General features: G+C 37.2%; 1 protein-coding gene across 3 annotated transcripts; it reads right to left on the reverse strand.

The window, feature by feature from the left end:
- Positions 1–12,275: 12,275 nt before the first annotated feature.
- Positions 12,276–17,729, reverse strand: mitfa (melanocyte inducing transcription factor a). 3 transcript variants are annotated; one of them, XM_047158685.2, is made up of 9 exons: positions 17,506–17,729; positions 17,170–17,382; positions 16,618–16,713; positions 16,417–16,534; positions 16,063–16,143; positions 15,676–15,729; positions 15,498–15,573; positions 15,193–15,340; positions 12,276–12,952 (listed from the first exon to the last, which is right to left on the reverse strand). In XM_047158685.2, exons 1-9 carry the CDS (start codon positions 17,536–17,538, stop codon positions 12,539–12,541), a joined length of 1,233 nt encoding a protein of 410 aa, XP_047014641.1. In that variant the 5' UTR covers positions 17,539–17,729; the 3' UTR covers positions 12,276–12,538. The 3 variants fall into 3 exon arrangements, with proteins under 3 accessions (XP_047014641.1, XP_017334736.1, XP_017334738.1); XM_017479247.3 differs by having other exon boundaries at positions 15,676–15,732; XM_017479249.3 differs by lacking the exon at positions 16,063–16,143 and having other exon boundaries at positions 15,676–15,732.
- Between the last annotated feature and the right edge of the window lie 2,375 nt (positions 17,730–20,104).

Genomic DNA, 20,104 nt, shown 5'->3' on the forward strand with positions numbered 1-20,104 from the left:
TTTCTGTCGCTTGAAATGGAATTGAAATAAATGGGACTTGATGAGGATTTAATAATTGAATTGGAACACAGACGGCCACTGAATCCTCCCACGGGCATACCAACCTGGGTTTATCAATAATTGCTCATTTAAACATGCATATTATTAGACCATGCTGCTATTCCAAGTTTGAGTCAAGGTCCCTCAAATGTCAATTGCTTCTTCTTTGTTCCTGGCTGTTTGGATGCCCCTGTGTGTGCGAGAGAGATATATTTATACTGTCAGTTTTAAAAGACAGACACCATGTTCTCCTCACTTGCTTCTGGCATTTAATTAGTAGTATAAATAATGGGTTTCGGGGTATTTGGTATATATAGATGTGAGAAATATTCACACAAAATTTTGGTCTAAGTGTCCAAATAGGTCCAAAAGGACACCTTTTCCAAACTGTTCCCACTAACCGAGCTGCACTCCAGTGCACTGTAGCTATCTAAGAGGACAAGCCTCCACATTAATCAAAGCTGATGTGAATTATGTGCGTGAGTGTGAAAGAGAGTGTGTGAGAGTGAGAGAGAGAGAGATAGAGAGAGAGCAAGTGCCATTTGTGCCGAAGACCCGTTTAGCACAACATGTCAGTGAGTAAGGCCATTGCTTCTGTCAGTAATTGCAGCACAAGAAGTCATTAATAATGCATTTAAGATCACTTATACCTCAGTAAGCCAGAAGTTTATAGAGTAACACTTTTCTCCTCAAGTCCTGTTTTGGCACATTGGGGCTACACGTTCGAAAGGCTTGAAATCAGCTTTGTGAGAGAAAAAAAAAACAACAACAGAAAAACAACAGTTAATATGTCTGCCAAGTTTCTGTCAAGCAACACTAGGTTTGTGCACTGGTAAATGTCACACCGATGTTTGTTCACCTTTCTGAATGTTCAGTTTAGCTAGGGGGCTGTCATTTCAGAGAACCGACACATTGTGTATATGTGTCTTGTTGTTTTAGCTTAAACAAGTGCAGAAACCGTTTGGCCTTTAAAAAAAAAAAAATGAGAGCACGAGAACTCATATGAAGAGGAATAACTGGAGCTCTGGAAGTTTTTACATTTTATATTAAGTGTGGCCTTCTTGGTATATTTATTCTCCCCACATAGACAAAGAGCACATTACTTGTACACAATCCATGGAAAATAACATGCTTGATATACGCTCACTATATACAAGTTCAGACCCCGTAAAGAGGAAAACTAGCTGCATACTGCCCCTTGGTGGATAAATAGTTCAACATCGTTATCCACCAGCTTCCACGCCGCAGGCTTTTAAAAATTCAACCAGCATTGCTAATTTAACACCTTTATCATTCACTGATGTGATTTTTCCCTTTGATAATAATATCTTGTTAATAATAAGGACAATAGTGTTGTTTTTTTTTAATCATTTACATTTTCTTAGAAAATGAGCATTAAAAAAAAATGGTTCATGTTCCTACAACCATTAGATTTGATAGACAGCTGTCTGTGTCTTTCTTCATGAATTCTGAATCTGGCTATAACAAAATAATAGACCTCTTCATCACTAGCCTCCTAATTTCCAAGTCTCATTATGTAAATATGTGACCTGAAATATCACACATGCCCACCAGCCTATTGCATTACTAATGACACTAATTGTCCCCTCCTTTAGAATAATGGCAGTGACCAGGGTCAAGCTCTCTGACAACATTTTCCTTCCAATTATTGGGGTTTTTTTTTTTTTGCTCCATATAAACAGAGCATCAAGCACTAAGAGAGGATTTCAGAGAGCCATAGAGGGATAGCAACAAAGAAAAGCAATGAGCCAAGGTGTACGGAGGACACAGAGAGGACACAAGAGAGAGATTTCAAAAGAGATGGAAATGGGGGATGTCTTTTGTTATATGTGGCATAGTAGTGTTGTCTTTAGGAGGTGCTTCACTGCCTCTTTCACCTATAAAGGCCCAATGATGAATTTCGAAAACTGCACCATAGCCACCCAATCGATTTTCAGAGTGTACAGACTGAATGATAAATGCATATGATATATAATCTCATGGCTGTAGCATAGAGCTGTTGTTCTAAAGCCTTCTTATCTACTGCCACCTACAATCCAGTGTCAGTAAGTCCAGATTAGGATAGGACAGCATTTTGTACATCCCCTAAAGCTTTATCATCTGGTAATGGATACAAAGAGAATGTGTTACAGTCTGTAGAGAATGCCAAGGATTCTCTTTTTTTCTTTTCTGATCTTATGCAGTGAACGCCAGGGTTTCTCTTCAGACTTTGCCCATCCTCTATGACTAAGTTATGCCCTGTCATGTCTTCGGAAGGCTTCAGATGCCAACTAGACCAGCGTTGCTTGCAGGTCTGTCACTTAAGCCAGCCGTCCGACTGGAATGCCTGACAGCCAGCACTGCACCAGAGGCTCCAGACTCTCCGAATGGATAAGAGCGGTGTCAACTGCTCCCTTGAAAGTGCGAGAGAGAAAGGAGTGAAGAAAAACAAGCACATGCATCTGACATCAGAGGCATCGTGTGACAGTACTGTCTCAGAGACACTGGCATCAGCCACATAGACATAAAAATAAGACCAATTACCCTTCGAGTGCTTCAGGAATAGGGCATCAGGCATGTTTGAAGTGGGACGTTTGTCATTTAATCACTTGATACTATTGTTAAGACTCTACAAAGGAGGCATCACTGCCCCTTTAAGCAACTTGACTTCAGGTGCCCTAGTTATATTTCCCAAAAATTTTTGCACATTCCTAGCATCTAGACCCATTACGTATTTCACTGCAGGATTAAATCAATTGGATGTCATTCATTATCAATGCTGGAAAAAGGACTGACAACTGCGATGCCTAGATTCGGTGCTCTCCTTGGTTATTCGATTCTCTTTTGATATAAATCAAGGCTACAAGTCCTGTAATGCTGTCTATCCTTTTCATAGAAATAAAATAACGTTCCTACACTGTTAGTAAAAACCTTACAGGTTATTTGGTTTGTCCATTTGGGAAAATCCTTGAAGATTTCACTATAAATTAGGGGTTTCAAGTAGAATACCTTTTGGATGCTAAGAGCACATAAATGTCCAAAAAGCTTTGAGAAAGCTCAAGGCTTTCTTTTTTTTTTTTTACCTAGAGAGCAACGGTCGTATTCCTTTGTTATAGCTATAATGAAAAATGCTGAAAAAATGTCTGAAAAGTCATTGCTGCCATTAAACCTGGACTTCCCCACTGTATGTGACACCTTTAGTTAACATATTTCAACTTCAATTATATTTCTCTTCAGCACCACTTTATCTGCAAACCATTGCTGGCAATCAGAGGGCTTGCTGTTTTCCCTCGGCCAATTTTCTAGATAATGCAGCTTATCACCGCAGCGGCCAAAGTTGCCAATGAAATCAGGAGGCAGTCAACCTCGTTCGTGCTAATTGTGTCCCCCCTCCCCAACGTTTTTTACGCATATTTACCCACTGTCACTTCACAGGAATCAGAGGCCCACTGAGAGCCCACACAGGGGGAAGAGCACGATTGCTTCCTTGCAAAATAAAATTAGCAAACAGGCTTGTGATAAATAAAAATGGGAGAGAGAGAGAGAGAGAGCATGTAATGGATTTGCTGTGGGAATTACAAGGGCTTGGGGATGCACTGGCATGCACATATTTCCTTTCGCTCTTTCTTCTCTTTCCTCAGAACAGCAAAGGCAACAAATAGATACAAACAACACTGCCATTGTTGTGCTGACACTTCTGCCAAAGAGACTCATTTGAATCCCTAATTGAATATAACAATTAAAGAAACTGTTTGCTTGATTCATCCCTCTAGACGCCATCCAATTAAGCAGGATTGCAGTTTCGCACATAAATTAGTGCTTCATTCTCAATTGCATCCCTCTGTGGAAAATAATGCATTTTTTGGCCTTGTCAAAACAATTAAGGATTTACCATATATATCAAACGTTCTTCTGTTATGTACAAGAAATCTTGGCACAGACTGATAAATTCCTGTACATGCATTTATAGTGTAGAATCAGAGATGTGAAAGAAGTACAATATATCAACTTTAGAGAATGATGAAATTATTATATTCGTATCTAACCACACCATCCTTTGTATGGCAGCATAATTTGTTTGGATAGTTTTCTCCACGTCACTTTTGGACAGTCCTTTGTATGAGCATCGTCACAACAGCTGCAGATGTGTGCTGTATGCCAGCTGTTCTTGAGGATGAGCTCTTACTGGAAACAAAATTGGCTGTCCAGTTACTAAGACAAAACACCACTCTTAAAATAGGAAAAATTCCTAATCATCGAATCATGTCCTGTATTCTCCCCTGAACATTTTCTCTCTTTGTATTATATTTAACGTGAAACACATTTAAAAAAAAAATTGACTCAGGAATTGAATGTGTGATTCATTTCAGGCGGCCAATTACTTCATTCCCCTCATAACTCAGTACGTGGGCCCTGAACTCTGGTGCAACTCGAAAACACTTTCATTAGCTTTCGGGACCCTGCAGATGAGGCGATGTAAAATTAATTACTCTGGATGTTCGGTTATGCACCATCTTCGGGAACAAAGGCAACACACCATTTGTTTTGCCTTGACCGTCGCAGATGCTCTACGCCGCGTGTGATGCCGTCAAGAGGGCCCTCATTCTCCATCGCCCGATTAATCATAGTGTGGGAGGCTCCAAGTTACATACAACTTTAGTAGTTAACCTCATCACCCAGTGATCTCACTGCCAATTTGCCGGGATTGGGAGCGGGATGATAAATATGGCGCAGCTGTGCACTAGTCCTGTGGAGACGGAAAAATGCTCTCTGGACCCGGTATGCTTTAAGCGAGAAACGTGTGCAGTCTGGCCAATGGGCAATCTCACACGGCCTGGAGAGGACATCAGACTTACAGACGGTGTAAAATTTCAAAACCCTTCTTATCGGTGCTCAGGAAAAGCCAGCATGCACTAATCCTCACTGATAGAAGCCGCTAGTCTTCATAATGGTATTGTTTAATGCCTGAAATAAATCCACACTGATGTTGTTCTTAGAGAGCAGGAGGCCTAGCTATGTGTGAACAGAGGAAATTAATGTGTCTGTGTGTGTGTGAGCGAGTGAGACACATCTTAAGCCCTTTCTAACATCCATCCAGCAATTTACTCCTCTTTGTGAGGGTAAGAAAACAAGCTCCATACCAAGTCTCCTTCTGTGATCTGTGAGGCACAGCTTTGTAAATTATGATGATTTTACTGCTGCATATTCCTGCTAAACAAGGGCCACTTTGAACTTGCTAGTGAGAATGAACGCCTGATTGTCAGGTGTCTTTGATGCATGTCGTAATCTCCTCTTGCACTGTTAGACCAAATGGTATATTCGTCCCATGAGCCCAACTACACAGGTGTCACCTGTTTCATTTTCACTGAAAGAGGTGTATAAACCTGCAACCAGGTCACATCCTTTCATTCTCAAGAGACTTAACAGGAGGAGAGAAAACAAAAAGGGGCAGAAAAAAACAAAAGCGTTCGGTTTGCCAGATGGACAGAACTGCTGTCCCTGTGCATTTTAATTGAACTTTCATAGCTGCATTTTCTTCCCTAACTTGGCTACAACAGGCCCCATCTGATTACACATTATGACAATATTATAACAGATGTCCAGGCCAATAAAGCAAATTCCTGAAGGACTGCATGTAATGTGAGTAATTGATCACTTTTGTCCCCTCTCTCTCTCTCTCTCTCTCTCTCTCTCTCTCTCTCTCACTCTCTCACTCTCTTGCAATGGCTCTCTGTGTAACAGCATGCTTCTGTTCTACAGATTGTCCCACAGTTGGGACTTGTGTACATATGGTACACAAGTTTACTGGCTACTTGACTGTGCTGTTGATTGAGTGCTGTTGTTGCACAGTACGGAACTGCTACACTGTAACAAACTAGAGGGTTTTTTTTAATATGCAAAATTAAAATAGCGTCCATCTTTAACATAAACATCATTAGGTCTGAAACTAGCAAAAATCTTACATATTTGCTAAGCGTGTTTCACCACAAGCTAAAAAAACAACTGCAGTTTACAGCCTTATAACACTTTGACAGGATCTACCTATTGATTATGAGCCAAAATGGTTCAACAGCCTATAAGATGGATAGGGTTTGCAGATCATAAAAGGTTCCATGTATTTAGGTTTGTTGTCATATAAACAAGACACAATTGCATAGATTTAAAGGTAATTAATAAAGTCTTATACTACGGAAGACGTTCTAAGGCATGCAGTTATTTTTCAGTTAAGACACAGCTAAAGTAGTTCTAGTCAGTTCTTGACCGCATTACAGCTCCATATCACTTCGCTGAGTAAACTGAAATAATGGAAAAGTTAACATACTGTCCCCCACAGCACACAGATTTAACAACAAATAAAATGAAACGACAGACAATTTAGATTTTCCAGAAATAACTTTTAATAAATCACACGTGCTCTCTCACACTCCCCCTCCTCCTCTCTCTCTTTCTTCAGTAGCGGCATATAAATGGCTCAAGCCTCCGTTACTAGCTCTATGATGACGTTTTGGAATTAGCAGGAAGCTTGAGATGGGATGCTAATAAATTAGTTCCACACATAAGAGCATTTTAAGGACAAGGACCTGACAAATGTCTTGAAATAAAACATCTGAACAACGTCTTTAGGTGTGGTAGTCGTGGTATAAGCGGAATAATTGACAACAGGCCGTTGATTTATAGAAACATAATGCGCCATGGCTGCATTACTACCCGTCGGGTGTGCATTATTTTTCTAATAATTCAACTACCCGTCGTCAATTATTCCTGTTATTTACTGTTAGTTATTAACTTATTAACAGCTAATAACGAACATATTCACTTTTCACTGTGTGGGTGTGTACAGTGTATGTGTACAATAATATACTGTATATGGGTCTTTTTTTTTTTGGTCATTTTTGTCAGATGGTCATTTGTTGGGGGTGTATGGTAGATATTTGTTCCCTCGTTGAGGTCATTCTAAATTAGTGTACTGTAATTTCACCGGCAGTTGTGCAGAAAGTTGCTACCAAGCTATTTCCTCTACTTTACTTTGTCCAGTAGTCAAAATTCATTGTATTCTTGCGCATGGATCCAGTGTTGATTATCTTCATGTATCTTTGTTTCAGAATCAGGTTGCTGAAGGATTTAATTTAAAGTAGACAAATGTGCTTCCAGCGGTGTGTCACATTACAAACACCTTTACTAAGCAGAGCCAAGCATTGTACAATGAAAACACCCTCAGACAGAGAGAGAAGTCGACGAGATAGCATATTATACACCTCAATCTGGATTATCTAATGGCAGACAACATGACTTCCTAGACTTTTTAAATCATTCTAAAGGTACTGATGCATTTATTTATTTATTTATTTATACAAATGCTGTTGCTTAAGTATAGAAGTAATTGAAATGTGTTAAAAAATTATACTAGCAAAACTTGATGCAATACTATTATAGTTATAATCAAATATATTTCTTACCTGAAGTTTCCCACAAGGCTATTAATCTCTTAATCATATATGGAAAAGTCGTTGTGATGATTTGGGGTGAGAGGTCATCTGCTGGTGTCGGTCCACTGTAGTTTCTCAAGTCCAGAATCAATGCAGCGTCTATCAGGAGATTTTAGAGCACTTCATGCTTCTGACAAGCTTTGAGATGCTGATTTCCTTTTCCAGCAGGACTTGGCACCTGCCCACAGCGCCAAAACTACTAGTAACTGGTTTGCTGACCGTGGTGTTACTGTGCTTGATTGTCCAGCCGACTCGCCTGACCCGAACCCCATAGAGAATCTACGAGAGACACCAGACCAACAATACAGACGAGCTGAAAGCCGCTATCAAAGCAACTTGGGCTTCCAGAACACCTCAGCAGTGCCTCAGGCTGATCGCCTCCATGCCACGCCGCATCGATGCAGTAGTTCATGCAAAAGGAGCCCTGACCAAGAGTGCATAAATTAACATACTTTACAGAAGGTCGACATTTCTGTATTACAAATTCTTTATTCTAATATTTTGAGATACTGGATTTTTGATGTCCATGTGCTGTAAGCCATAATCATGAAGATTTTTTTTTAAAAAGGCTTGAAATATTTGACTTTATGTGTAATGAATCTAGAATATATGAAAGTTCCACTTTTTTAATTAAATTACAGAAAAAATGAACTTTTCCACATTATTCTAATGAATATATATATAAACATGTTTGCGATGGAATAGTCACAAATAATTAACATCCGTTTGTATCATTTATTGAAGCCATTTTTTTCTACATCAAATTTACTGGTGTATATATTATTCTATATAATTTATTCTTTATTCTGTATCATATATTCTTTATAATGCGAAGATCAAAATTCTATTGCTAATTAATATAAGAGGCATTTAGATTCCATTCCAATATACAAACAATTATAAGGTAAACAAATAAGAACATAATTCTTTTAGTTTTTACTTATTAAATCTAGTGTACCAAATGACAGTTAATCGTTCTAGGACCATGTAAAGAACGATATTTAAATGAAATAGTCAATCAAACTTGTAGACTGATATGACAGCTCCATCTGCTGGAATGACTTGGAAGTAAACAAATACACACATTTACTGTGTTATAATATTCTGTGCTTTAAACTTGAGTTTTTCTTTCACATAATACTTTTGACTTATAATCACTACATTTCAAAACAAATAGCTCTGTTATTCTATACACTACATGGAAACAGGTTGATTGGCATACGCTACGATCAAACTTCATTTTATTTTTTAAGTCATGAGGCTGCGTTTTTCCAAGGCAACTCAAAACAGTTCCTAACGCATCTGAACACGCGTGGTAGAGGGTCTCTTGATGTATTCATTTACGCATTTCTAAAAAACAAATTAATGTAGGAAAGGGGATTAAAAAGAATAAAATAAGCTCTGGTCACTGAAGAATATGAAAATAATATATAACCTGATATCTGTCACTATGGCAATAGCTACATTTAGGTTTTAGTTCATTCTAGCTTACCCAACATGCAAGCTAGATCACGTTCATTTGAGGCACTATTTTTATCTCTTTATTATTATTATTATTATTATTATTATTAATATTATTATTATTAGTAGTAGTAGTAGTATTTCTTGTACTTTTACATTCACAGTTTAAAGTACTTATAAATAGTCATGTAGAATTTACCTGAGTATTTGTTATAGTGTTTTTTTTTTTGTTTTTTTTTGTTTTTTTTAAGGGCAGAATTTTACTACTACAGTAGCCCTAGTTAAATTACTACACAGATATTGTTTAAGACATTACATGAAAAATGAATAATTGGTTAACATTGTACATATTATACTTTAAATAATTAAAACATAACTTACCTTGTTATTTCAGGTAGCACACAGGACTCAGACTAAGTGTTAGGAAAGTACCTAAAACAAACTTGAAACAGACTCTCAAATTATAAAAGTATCGGCGTCCTCCCATCTTCCAGCCATCGTAAGCCAATGCATGTGTAAGTATGTGTCAATGGTAAAAGTCAGCAGGTTTAATGAAACATTTTCTAGCTGCTGCTTTTCGTTTAACTAGTAGATTCTTGTCCGTTTAACTATTATCTAAGCCAACTTCATAAGCCGTTTGAATTGAACAACAATTAGAGAAAATAAACCGCCTTTTCTATGCAGTTAAGTTTCTCTGGTGCCAGCTAGTGGTCGATATTAGTATTTTATTTCTTTATTAATTATTTTTTTATGTACATAAAACATTCTGGAAGTTTTGTCAGTATTGAGTAATCCACAGCCAGCTACAGTTAGCGCTTTGAAATATTTCAGTTGTTTACTGCGTTTTCTTTGGAGATTATTTGTCTATATTACCTTGTCTTTATTGGAGGATAATTTTTGTTAGTGGTCTGTCTAGCAATAGGCTTTGCCAGAAGGCTAAGCTAAGCTTACAGCATTTGGCAGACACCCTCATCCACAGCGACTTACGTTTATCTCATTTATATAACTGAGCACTTGAGGGTTAAGGGCCCAGCAGTGGCAGCTTGGCAGTCACAACCTTTTGACAAGTACTCCAACATCTTAACCACTGAGCCACCACTTAGCAGCTACTTAACACTAATCTAATACAAAAAGAATATTTATCGCTAATATAAGCTACAGCTTGATGAACACTTTTGCCTCGCACTTCTGTGGTTGGAGGTTTGAATCCTCGGTTACTCTGGTTTGAATGAAGCAAAAATGAAGAAGAGCCAAGATGTTACTGTGTCATTTGTACAAAGAACATTACTTTGTACAAGTAACAGCATGTTTACTGTACTCGGAGGAAACCTAACTGTTTTTATTGTTGATCTCTTGTGTGTACTAGACTAGATCCAGACATATTTGTACCAATATCACAAATGTTTTTCCTCTGAATTTGCATGCCATGACAGAATTTCCACAGTATGATGCAATAATGCGAAGACCAAACAGGTCGATAATGCAGTATAAATGTGACAGATACTTAGTTTGCATTAGAAATAACAGTGGAGGGTTTTGGGAGCAAAAAACCCAATGTCTTTTATTTTCATCTATCATGAGCTCGAATAATATGAATATGAATAATATTCAATAGCTAATGTCAAGACTGCCAGTGATTTAAAAAATATGAAAAGCATGATCTTACAGTGTCAAAAAGTGTCAAAGATCTCTGTAAAAAGATCGTGAAAGAACTAAGGAAAATTATTTTTTATTTTTTTCTCTTTTTTTATCAAAAAGAACCTCATGAACATGAAGAAAATTTATTTCATTTGTTTGTTGTTGTTGTTTTTTTTTTCATTTGTCGTTGTTGCGTTGTGTATGTTTTATATTGAATGATTGTTTATATACTGAAATTTTTTTGCACAGGTTATGGATCTAAATGAATTATTATACAGTTTTATTTTCTCATATTTAGTCTGAGCTAGTCTGGTGCAGTGAAAAAACTGTACGAGAAGTAAACTGAACAATAAGATTTCTGTTACACTGGCTGAAAAACAATTTTATAATTTCTATAATTACACATTACTTCTTTTTAAAGCATTCATGTTTGTATTAAGCAATATTTTTTAATATAATATTGTGTCACTGGGTGAAATTGCTAATGCTAATACTTTTAGATTAGCTTACGATTCCAAATAATGCAAATTGTCATTGTGTGTGCATGTGTAGGTGACATTTTTAGTTTGACACCAAACATATACATACATATATATATATATATATATATATATATATATATATATATATATATATATATATATATATATATATATATATATAAAGATAAGATATTACATATCTTAAATTAAAAGCACTTCTTTCAAGGTCTCTCAGTGGTGAACTAATGATTCATATTTATATAACTATATATCTATGTAAAATTCTTGGAAAAAGAACCCTTAAGCGTTCAATTTTAAGACCAATTTTAAGAAGCTATGAACCTTTAAGTGTTCAAAGAACCCCCTTATTTGAGTGTACCTCCAAGAAATTGAGAAAAGAAAAACCCTGTAGTTACAGTATATAAAACCACATAAGTTAATACTGAGCACATGAATAATGAGCAAATACCTCAAATTCCAAACTTATATATTTACCATGTAAACAAATATATCATGGGGAGTAATCAGAAGTTGAACTTTCCACTTTTGTAATAAAACACATTAGAAAAAGAACATAGAGAATGCAATATAGTAACTATTGCGTAACTAATTCAATAACTAAATTTTAATAACCATTATTTCTGTCCATTTTCAGTTTATAACCACATGCCTCTATGTACATATTTATGTGCTTTCTGATGACTAAATAAAAAATAAAAAAATACATATATACTGGTTGATTACTAATGGATACACTACAGATTGAAGAAACGCCTATTAATTATTAACCTATTTATTATTGTTAGTCTATAGTTATCATCTATATCCTTTAGGAATAACTCATTTTTGTAAAAAATTGGTACTTTTGTAAAACTTAATTTGAGTAAGGGGATATACATATATATGACAGATTACAGATATGCTAATAATATACATTCTAATGCGAGTACAAACTTGGATGAGGTGTCATGGCATAACTAATGTTTCTCTTGTCTTTTTTTTTGTCGTGTCTAATTTTTATATATATATATATATATATATATATATATATATATATATATATATATATATATATATATATATATATATATATATAAATATCAAAAATCATGGCTAAAATGGAATCAGACTTGTGAGAAAAACACTGGACGTAACAGATTTTTTTAAAAAATATTTAAAATAACAAATAACATTTCAAAAGATCCCCAAAATCCCAACTGTGTTCCAAATCCTTGTATATCTTTAGGAGTGCACAGAAACATCTTTGAATACACTACTAGCATAATCAAGAATCCCGGGCATATTTGCAGTCAGCATTTAGACAATACATTTTTTGTATAGACAGACAACACCACAGTATTGCCAGTACAATCAATCCAACAGCAAAAACAATAACGGTCATAAAGCATTGTTAAAAGTTCATTAGCAGTGCTAACAGCCCTTGTCCTGTTCCTCTGTGCTCGTGCTGCTTCGTCTGCTGCTGTCATTGGAGTGTGTGGGGGAACCTGAGGAGAGCAGCAGGTTACTGGTGCCCACTGGTGACAGAGTGTTCTCCAGAAACATGTCGTCTAGCTTGGTTGATGATTCTTTGTGGCTTGCGTAGAGCTCTGTCTCTGCCTCCTCTGTGGTGCTGTCACTGTAGCTAATAGTGCCATTGTTGAGGTCCAGAGTGGTGGGCCGAGAATGATCCGGGCTGGAGAGGTGTGAACGTGTGTACAGGTCGGATGAGCAGCTTGTGTAGCTGATGGGTTCTTCTTTGATGGCGCAGGCCACCAACTCAGTGGAGCAGAGCGCTGAGGAGCCTCCTACAGCCAGGCCATGAGCACGAGCCTGCATCTCCAGCTCCTGACCCATAAACACATGTACATATTCATTACTCTAAACCAACAGTGCTCTCCACTAAATTGGCATCCTTGGTAAATATGAGCAAAGAAGGCCGTGAAAAATTGTCTTTATTGTTTAACCTGTTGATCTTCCATCCATCCATCCATCCATCTTCAACCGCTTACTCACAGGGAAACCTGGAGCCTATCACAGGGAGCATCAGGCCCAAGGCAGGGTACACCCTGGACAGGGTACCAGTCCATTGCAGGGCACAATCACATACACACTCACACACCCATTCATACACTACGGATACTTTAGACACGCCAATCAGCCTACCATGCACGTCTTTGGACTGGGACCGGAGTACCCGGAGGAAACCCCCGCAGCACGGGGAGAACATGCAAACTCCACACACACAGGGCCACGGGAATCGAACCCCAACCCTGGCGGTGTGAGGCGAGTGAATGCTAACCACTAAGCCACCGCGCGCCCCCTGGTGATCTTTTGTTCAAATAATTCACAAAAATACTCTGCTCTCATGGACGTCAAACAATTGCAAATACAGCACAGGTTTATCAAAAAAAAAACAACTTTGTTATTTATAGGTGTGCAACAGTTATTGGCACCATTTTAGTCTCTGTGCTACCTCCCCTTTGCCAAGGTAAGAGCTCTGAGTCTTCTCATTTAATGCCTGATGAGGTTGGAGGGCAAGGGATCTGAGAGCGTTCCTCCGTACAGAATCTCTCCAGATCCTTCACATTTCGTGGTCCACGCTGGTGGACTCTCCTCTTCAGTTCACCCCACAGGTTTTCTATGGGGTTCAGGTCAGGGGACTGGGATGGTCATGGCAGGACCTTGATTTTGTGGTCAGTAAACCATTTCTGTGTTGATTTTGATGATGTTTTGGATCATTGTCCTGCTGGAAGATCCAACCACAGCCCATTTGAATCTTTCTGGCAGAGGCAGTCAGGTTTTCATTTAATATCTGTTGATATTTGATCGAGTCCATGATGCCATGTATCCTAACAAAATGTGCAGGTCCTTTGGCAGAAAAACAGCCCCAAAACATTAAAGATCCACCTCCATATTTAACCATGGACATGAGGAACTTTTCCATATGGCTACCTCTCTGTGTGCACCAAAACCAGCTCTGTGTTTATTACCAAAAAGCTCTATTCTGGTTTCATCTGACCATAGAACCCGATCCCATTTGAAGTTCCAGTAGTGTCTGGCAAAAAACGTAGAGGCTTTTTTCTTGAAACCCTTCCAAGCAACTCAAGGGTCTTGTAGGTAACTTCAGCTTGTAGTTTTGGAGACTTTCTGACCCCAAGATGCAACTAACTTCTGCAGTTCTCCAGCTGTGATCCTTGGAGATTTTTGGTCACTCGAACCGTCCTCTTCACAGTGTGTTGAGAAAATATAGACACACATCCTCTTTCAGGTTGATTCCTAACATTTCCAGTTGACTGGAACTTCTTATTTATTGCCCTGATGGAGTAAATGGGCATTTTCAATACCTGTGCTATTTTCTTATAGACACTTCCCATTGTGTGAAGCTCAACAACCTTTTCCCGCACATCACAGCTATATTCCTCGCTCTTACCCGTTGTTATGAATGACTAAGTGAATTTGGCCTATGTGTTACCTCATATTTATACCCCTGTGAAACAGGAAGTCATGTTTGAACAATTTCCTGTTCCTAGTCACCCAGGTGTACTAAAAAAAAATGTAAAATATCAATGGGAATATACTTCAAATATATTTTTCTCATATGAATTCATAGGAGTGCCAATAATTCTTGCACACCTATATTTAACAAATATTTATTTATTTATTTATTTATTTATAAACCTGCGTTGTGTTTGCGATTGTTTGATATCCATGAGCGCAGAGTATTTTTGTGAATTTTTGACCAAAAGATAAAAAAGATTAAACAATAAAGACAGTTTTTCACAGCCTTCTTTGCTCATATTTACCAAGGGTGCCAATATTAGTGGAGGGCACTGTATATTCTCATTTTACACCCAATACAAATCAGAAAATGAGCCTTGCAACAGTAGTGTGTATACTGTATTATGTATTTCTGCTACATATTATGCAGTATATTTCAATATATTATCACTTCTACTTAATCTATTACTGAAGTGTAATGTATGTTTTGTACTGTCCTGAGCTTCCAAGAGTTATTGCTTCAAAGCTTTAGTATGGATACCGGTATAAAACCATATTTTTGCAAATGAATAATTCATTTTGCGTACCTGAATGCGAAGCATGAGGTGTCTGTTGGTGTGCTCCAGTCTCTTCTGTCTGCTCTCCAGCTCTTTTGCTCTCTGCTGCTCTCTCTGTAGCTTCTTGATGTAGTCCACTGAGGCCTTTAGAATAGTTCCTTTATTCCACCTCATGTCGCTATAAAACCCAAAGTAAACCCATATCACATTTCTCTATCAATGCTTAAATGATTTTCTTTTTATTCTATTCACAAAGAGAAATCCTTTTGGTTTACTTTTAAGTAGCCTTAATGTGATTTTTAACGTTGGCAATTATAGCTAGCTGGTTGACTTACGGATCATTAGATTTGGGAATTAAAGTCCCAAGTTCTTTAATTCTGTCATTTATGTTAAAGCGCCGTCTTCGTTCGACTAGGAAGAGAGGAAAAAAGAAGCATGTTTGTTAGACAGGGAGCATATTGACCATGGCAGAAAAGGCAAACTGTGTTTGAATTATATAAGAATTATTCTTACTCAGGTTGTGGTTGTCCTTCTTTTGCCTCTCTTTTGCCAAAGCTCTGACTTCTGCTTCTTAAAAAAAAAAAAAAATCTTTAGAATAAAAATTATATATAATATACTGTATAATTTACAATTTGGAACACTTATTATTCTGCAATCGGACATGTTTATCAGTATATCTTTTCGTAACCAGGCATCCAAATTGTGTGCAATTTTTCACCAATCACAATTACATTTATTACAGAAAGAAAATGCATTTAACATGCACTATCCTGATAAAAAAAAAAAAGATTGTGTATTCTTTCGCTCGATAAAATATAGTAATATGTGCGAAGACACATCATATGGTTAACTCTAATCTAAGACTTATACATGTGTTTGCCAAGCAGAGGGAAACATACCTACTGGAAGGCCTTCGGGCCTCTCATAAGAGTCAAACTTGCCACATGGTCCAGGTTGGTCCACGTGCATCATGTCAGGAGCTGGGATCATTTGGTACAATATAGATTTTATTTATGGTTGCAAATGTGCACTTAAAATTGCACACAATGTGGATAGTTTATTATTTTAATTTTTTTATTTAAATAAACCCCCTCTCAGTTCCCATTTAATATGGTATTGTTTATGGGAGGTTTATGAGAATTCTGACATTTTTTATGAGTTTAATTCTGACAAATTTATGAGGAACTCTGCTTAAATAGCTTTAATGGGTGCTCTAGGCAGAATTATTACAGACATAATGGAAGCTGATATACCTGAGAATTCCCTTTTCACATTAGGTAAACTAGACGGGCAGGAATTCCCAATGGTGACTCCAGCTGGAGGAAGTGCATGATTACTATAGACGTCAAGTAGATTTGCAGAAACTGGGATCTAAAAAGGAGTTCAAATTAATATACACAGACAGAAATTATTGAAACAAATGAAAGATTATGATCATATCTCTGATAGTTTACCGTATTTGGGATTTGAAGTCCTGCATCCATTAATCCAAGGATGTCATCATTATAACTTGACTCCAAACTGATAATGTCTTCAATTACGTCATCCATCTAGAGCAGCAGAAGAACATATAAGCAAAAAAGATCATATATGAATAACACTTTATAAACCGTAAACCATGACTGAATATGCAGTTACAGCATTTTCTTAATCTATATTGATGAATGATCTACACAAAAGAAGTGAATGTGCTTCAGAATCCAAATCTCAGTCCAGCCCCTTTCATTTAGTATCACTAAATTGAAAAAAAAAAAAAAAAAGTTATTTTTATTAACAATTATTAACAATAAAAGCAAACCAAGAGCGAAGAGCGAAATATATAAGAGCGAAACAAATGTAGATCATGTGACAGGAACTGAAAAGCTTTTTTCTTCATATTTACAAATATCAGTAACCTTTACATTCTGGTTTAGCATGTCGATCTCAGGTCAAAATGAACTAAAGATAATCTGTTTTAAATTGATGAGAAAAATATAGTCACTTTAATTAAAAGTATGGTGAGTTACCTCTTTCTCGCAGTTGTTGGTGAGGGTGAGAAGGGCCATAGGGCTGTTGGGGGCGCTGGCTCCGGGGCCGGGGGGCATGCCGTGCTCCGGATGCTGGCTGTTTAATGGAGGGCTGAGCTTAGCCCCAAGTGTGCTAGGCAGATAGTGCTTCACCTGCTGCCTTGGACTCTGCTGGAGGTGGTACTTATTGAGGCTCTCCAAATGAGTCTGCACCTGCAGGAAGGAGAAACGACACTTGTTACAGAAATTAAATCATAAGACAGATCTAAAAGTCTAAACAACAAGGCCCTGGATCAAATTAAAAATATAAGATCAAGGACTAAAGTTGTATCTCACCTGGTAATGACTGTACTCAAGCATGTCCAACATATTGTTATGCGCAACAAATCAACACAGAGATCTCAATAAATAGTCAGTTCGTGAGCTCGGCCAGGTTAAAGTGACCAAATAAAAGAACTCAGGGGCAATCCGGCTTGTAGGCCAGATGAACTTAATGCCAAAGACACACCAGTGAAGATATTCAAGAGAGGGGAAGAAAAGTTGTTTGCCTTTTCCTGAGTTGTCCTCCTAAATGATGACTTTATACTTTTATAGAGTTCATTTGACGTCACCATTACCATTTTACAAAAGACTCTTTTTAACGGATTTGCACATCTCTAAACTGAAACTGGCTTAGGGCTAACTACTGTTTGATCTTTAGTTCCACTCAGCCTGCATAAAACATTATTTGTTCTAAACATCCAAGGAACAATTACTGCTACTGTTGCTCCAAAAAAGGGCAGAGTAAATTCTAAATGTTGGAGCATGATGACCATATCTCTCTCTATCTCTCTCTCTCTCTCTCTCTCTCTCTCTCTCTCTCTCTCTCTCTATCACACACACACACACACACACACACACACACACACACACACACACACACACACACTTAGAGAGATAAGTACCCAGATGTATTTCAGTTATTAATTATGCCTCATGTCAACTAAAAGCTAAAGCATTTTTAAAATAGTTCACTCTTAGGAAGTCAAAAAATGCTTTGGCATATATTTGAAATGTATTCATGTGTTCTAGCCGTCTTGCTGCACTGAGCGGTTTATTTACTATATTTGAGGAATCATTAACATCAAAATGTTAAATTATTTGATCCTTTACTTTATAACACATTCAGCACAATTGTAATCATCATCACTGCGTTCAAACCAGCAAAGTGCGTAATTTAATGGAACTGAACTGAAGTCATAGATTTTAGTTGCATATTTACCAGAATAACAAGGAAATTGATGTAGACATGTACTCACTATAAATGTAATGCCAGAGTAGCTTCATGTGAGAATTTTAAACAAAATGGTTTTCATTACATTTACTTGAGTTCTACAGTGAAGCACCCCCCCCCCCCCCCCCCCCCCCCAGTTGTTATAACAGTACTGGAATGGAATATTGTTTTTCTGTGTTTATGTGCAAGAGGATGTGTGTGAGTACAAGCTTGATTGTGTGTGTTTGCCTTTTGGAAACATGTCTAAACATAAATCTTGATGCAACCGATAAAAACGTAATTAAGTCAGGAATGTGCATGAACTCTAAATTCACACCCATGCCTAAGTACTGCCCCAGGTTTTTTTTTTCTCTTGCCTCTACTTGAAAATCAAATTTCATAATTGATGCATGGTTTCAAGTGTATTGTTATTTTAAGAGAAAATACTGAAAAGTTAACACTCCTCTGAGCAATTCTTCAAAAGATTTTTTATTTTATTTTGTCATGTCCCCCAACCACCCCAGCACCACACACACACACAAACACACACAAATTACAAATATCATTTGCTTAACAAAGCTAACCTGTTGTTCCTTGGTCCAACAGAGAAGCAATTCAGACATTCTTGCTGTTAGAGCCCCGAGCAAAATGCATATTCACATCCAACACGTGTGAGACTGAGGTCTGCACTAAAGTCCTGATTTACCAGTCTTAGCGTATTATAATGCTACTTAAAAACTTCCGTCTTTTCAGTTTAATTGCATTATTACATGAATTGTAAGCTGTTGATGACCTGATTTCTGTCATTTCTGTGATAACTTGAAGAAGATTTTGTGTTGTTTACAATTAGGCCATTTAATTAGGCCGGTTTATCTCAGTTTAGGTTAGCAGAATGTTTTCAGAACATTGTGATTCTAATGGGAACTTTTGTTTCCATTAATGTTCAGTCTACCAACTTATCTGAGTGTCCTAAGAACATTTTTTACATAATATCCCCATTCCTACAACATTGTTGCAGCATTTTTAGTTTCTATGTTTCCACTGTGAGCAAATTGTTGTTACAGCAGATGTTTTAGAATATTGGTGGAAAAATATTTTTGGAATATTTTCATGGAAGTTCATGGAAACTTTGGCAAACTTCGCAAATGTATGTAACACAGTACACCAGTACACAGTCATTAACTGACTTAGTGAGGACTAACATCACTTCGTTATTTGAAATGTATTCATGTATTCTAGCTGTCATGCTGTACTGAGCTGTTTATTTACTATATTTGAGGAATCTTTAACATCAAAATGTTAAATTATTTTATCCTTTACTTTATAACACATTCAGCATATTTGTAAACATAATCTGCAAACAATGCATTGAAACCATCAAAGCAGTGTATACATTAAGCGAATTGAAGTCATAGATTTTACTTCCATGTTCATCAGAATAACAAGAAAATTGATTTAGACGTGCATTTACTATAAATGTAACACCAAAGTAGCTTTATGTGAGAAAAATATTTTTGGAAGGCTATAGTCTAACCTTCATAGAAACTTTAGCAAACTTAGTAAATCCATCCATCCATCCATCTTCTATACCGCTTATCATCTTCAGGGTCACGGGGAACCTGGAGTCTATCCCAGGGAGCATGGGGCACAAGGCGGGGTACACCCTGGACAGGGTACCAATCC

Source organism: Ictalurus punctatus, chromosome 11 (genome assembly GCF_001660625.3).
Source record: "Ictalurus punctatus breed USDA103 chromosome 11, Coco_2.0, whole genome shotgun sequence".
Taxonomy (NCBI): Eukaryota; Metazoa; Chordata; class Actinopteri; order Siluriformes; family Ictaluridae; genus Ictalurus; species Ictalurus punctatus.

Coding starts and splice junctions, on each gene's coding strand:
- mitfa (XM_017479247.3), bottom strand. CDS start 17,538: ATGTTGGACATGCTTGAGTACAGTCATTACCAG. Junction 16,535..16,617: donor GACTTCAAATCCCAAATACG/GTAAACTATCAG, acceptor ACTCCTTTTTAG/ATCCCAGTTTCTGCAAATCT. Junction 15,574..15,675: donor GAAGGACAACCACAACCTGA/GTAAGAATAATT, acceptor CTCTCTTCCTAG/TCGAACGAAGACGGCGCTTT.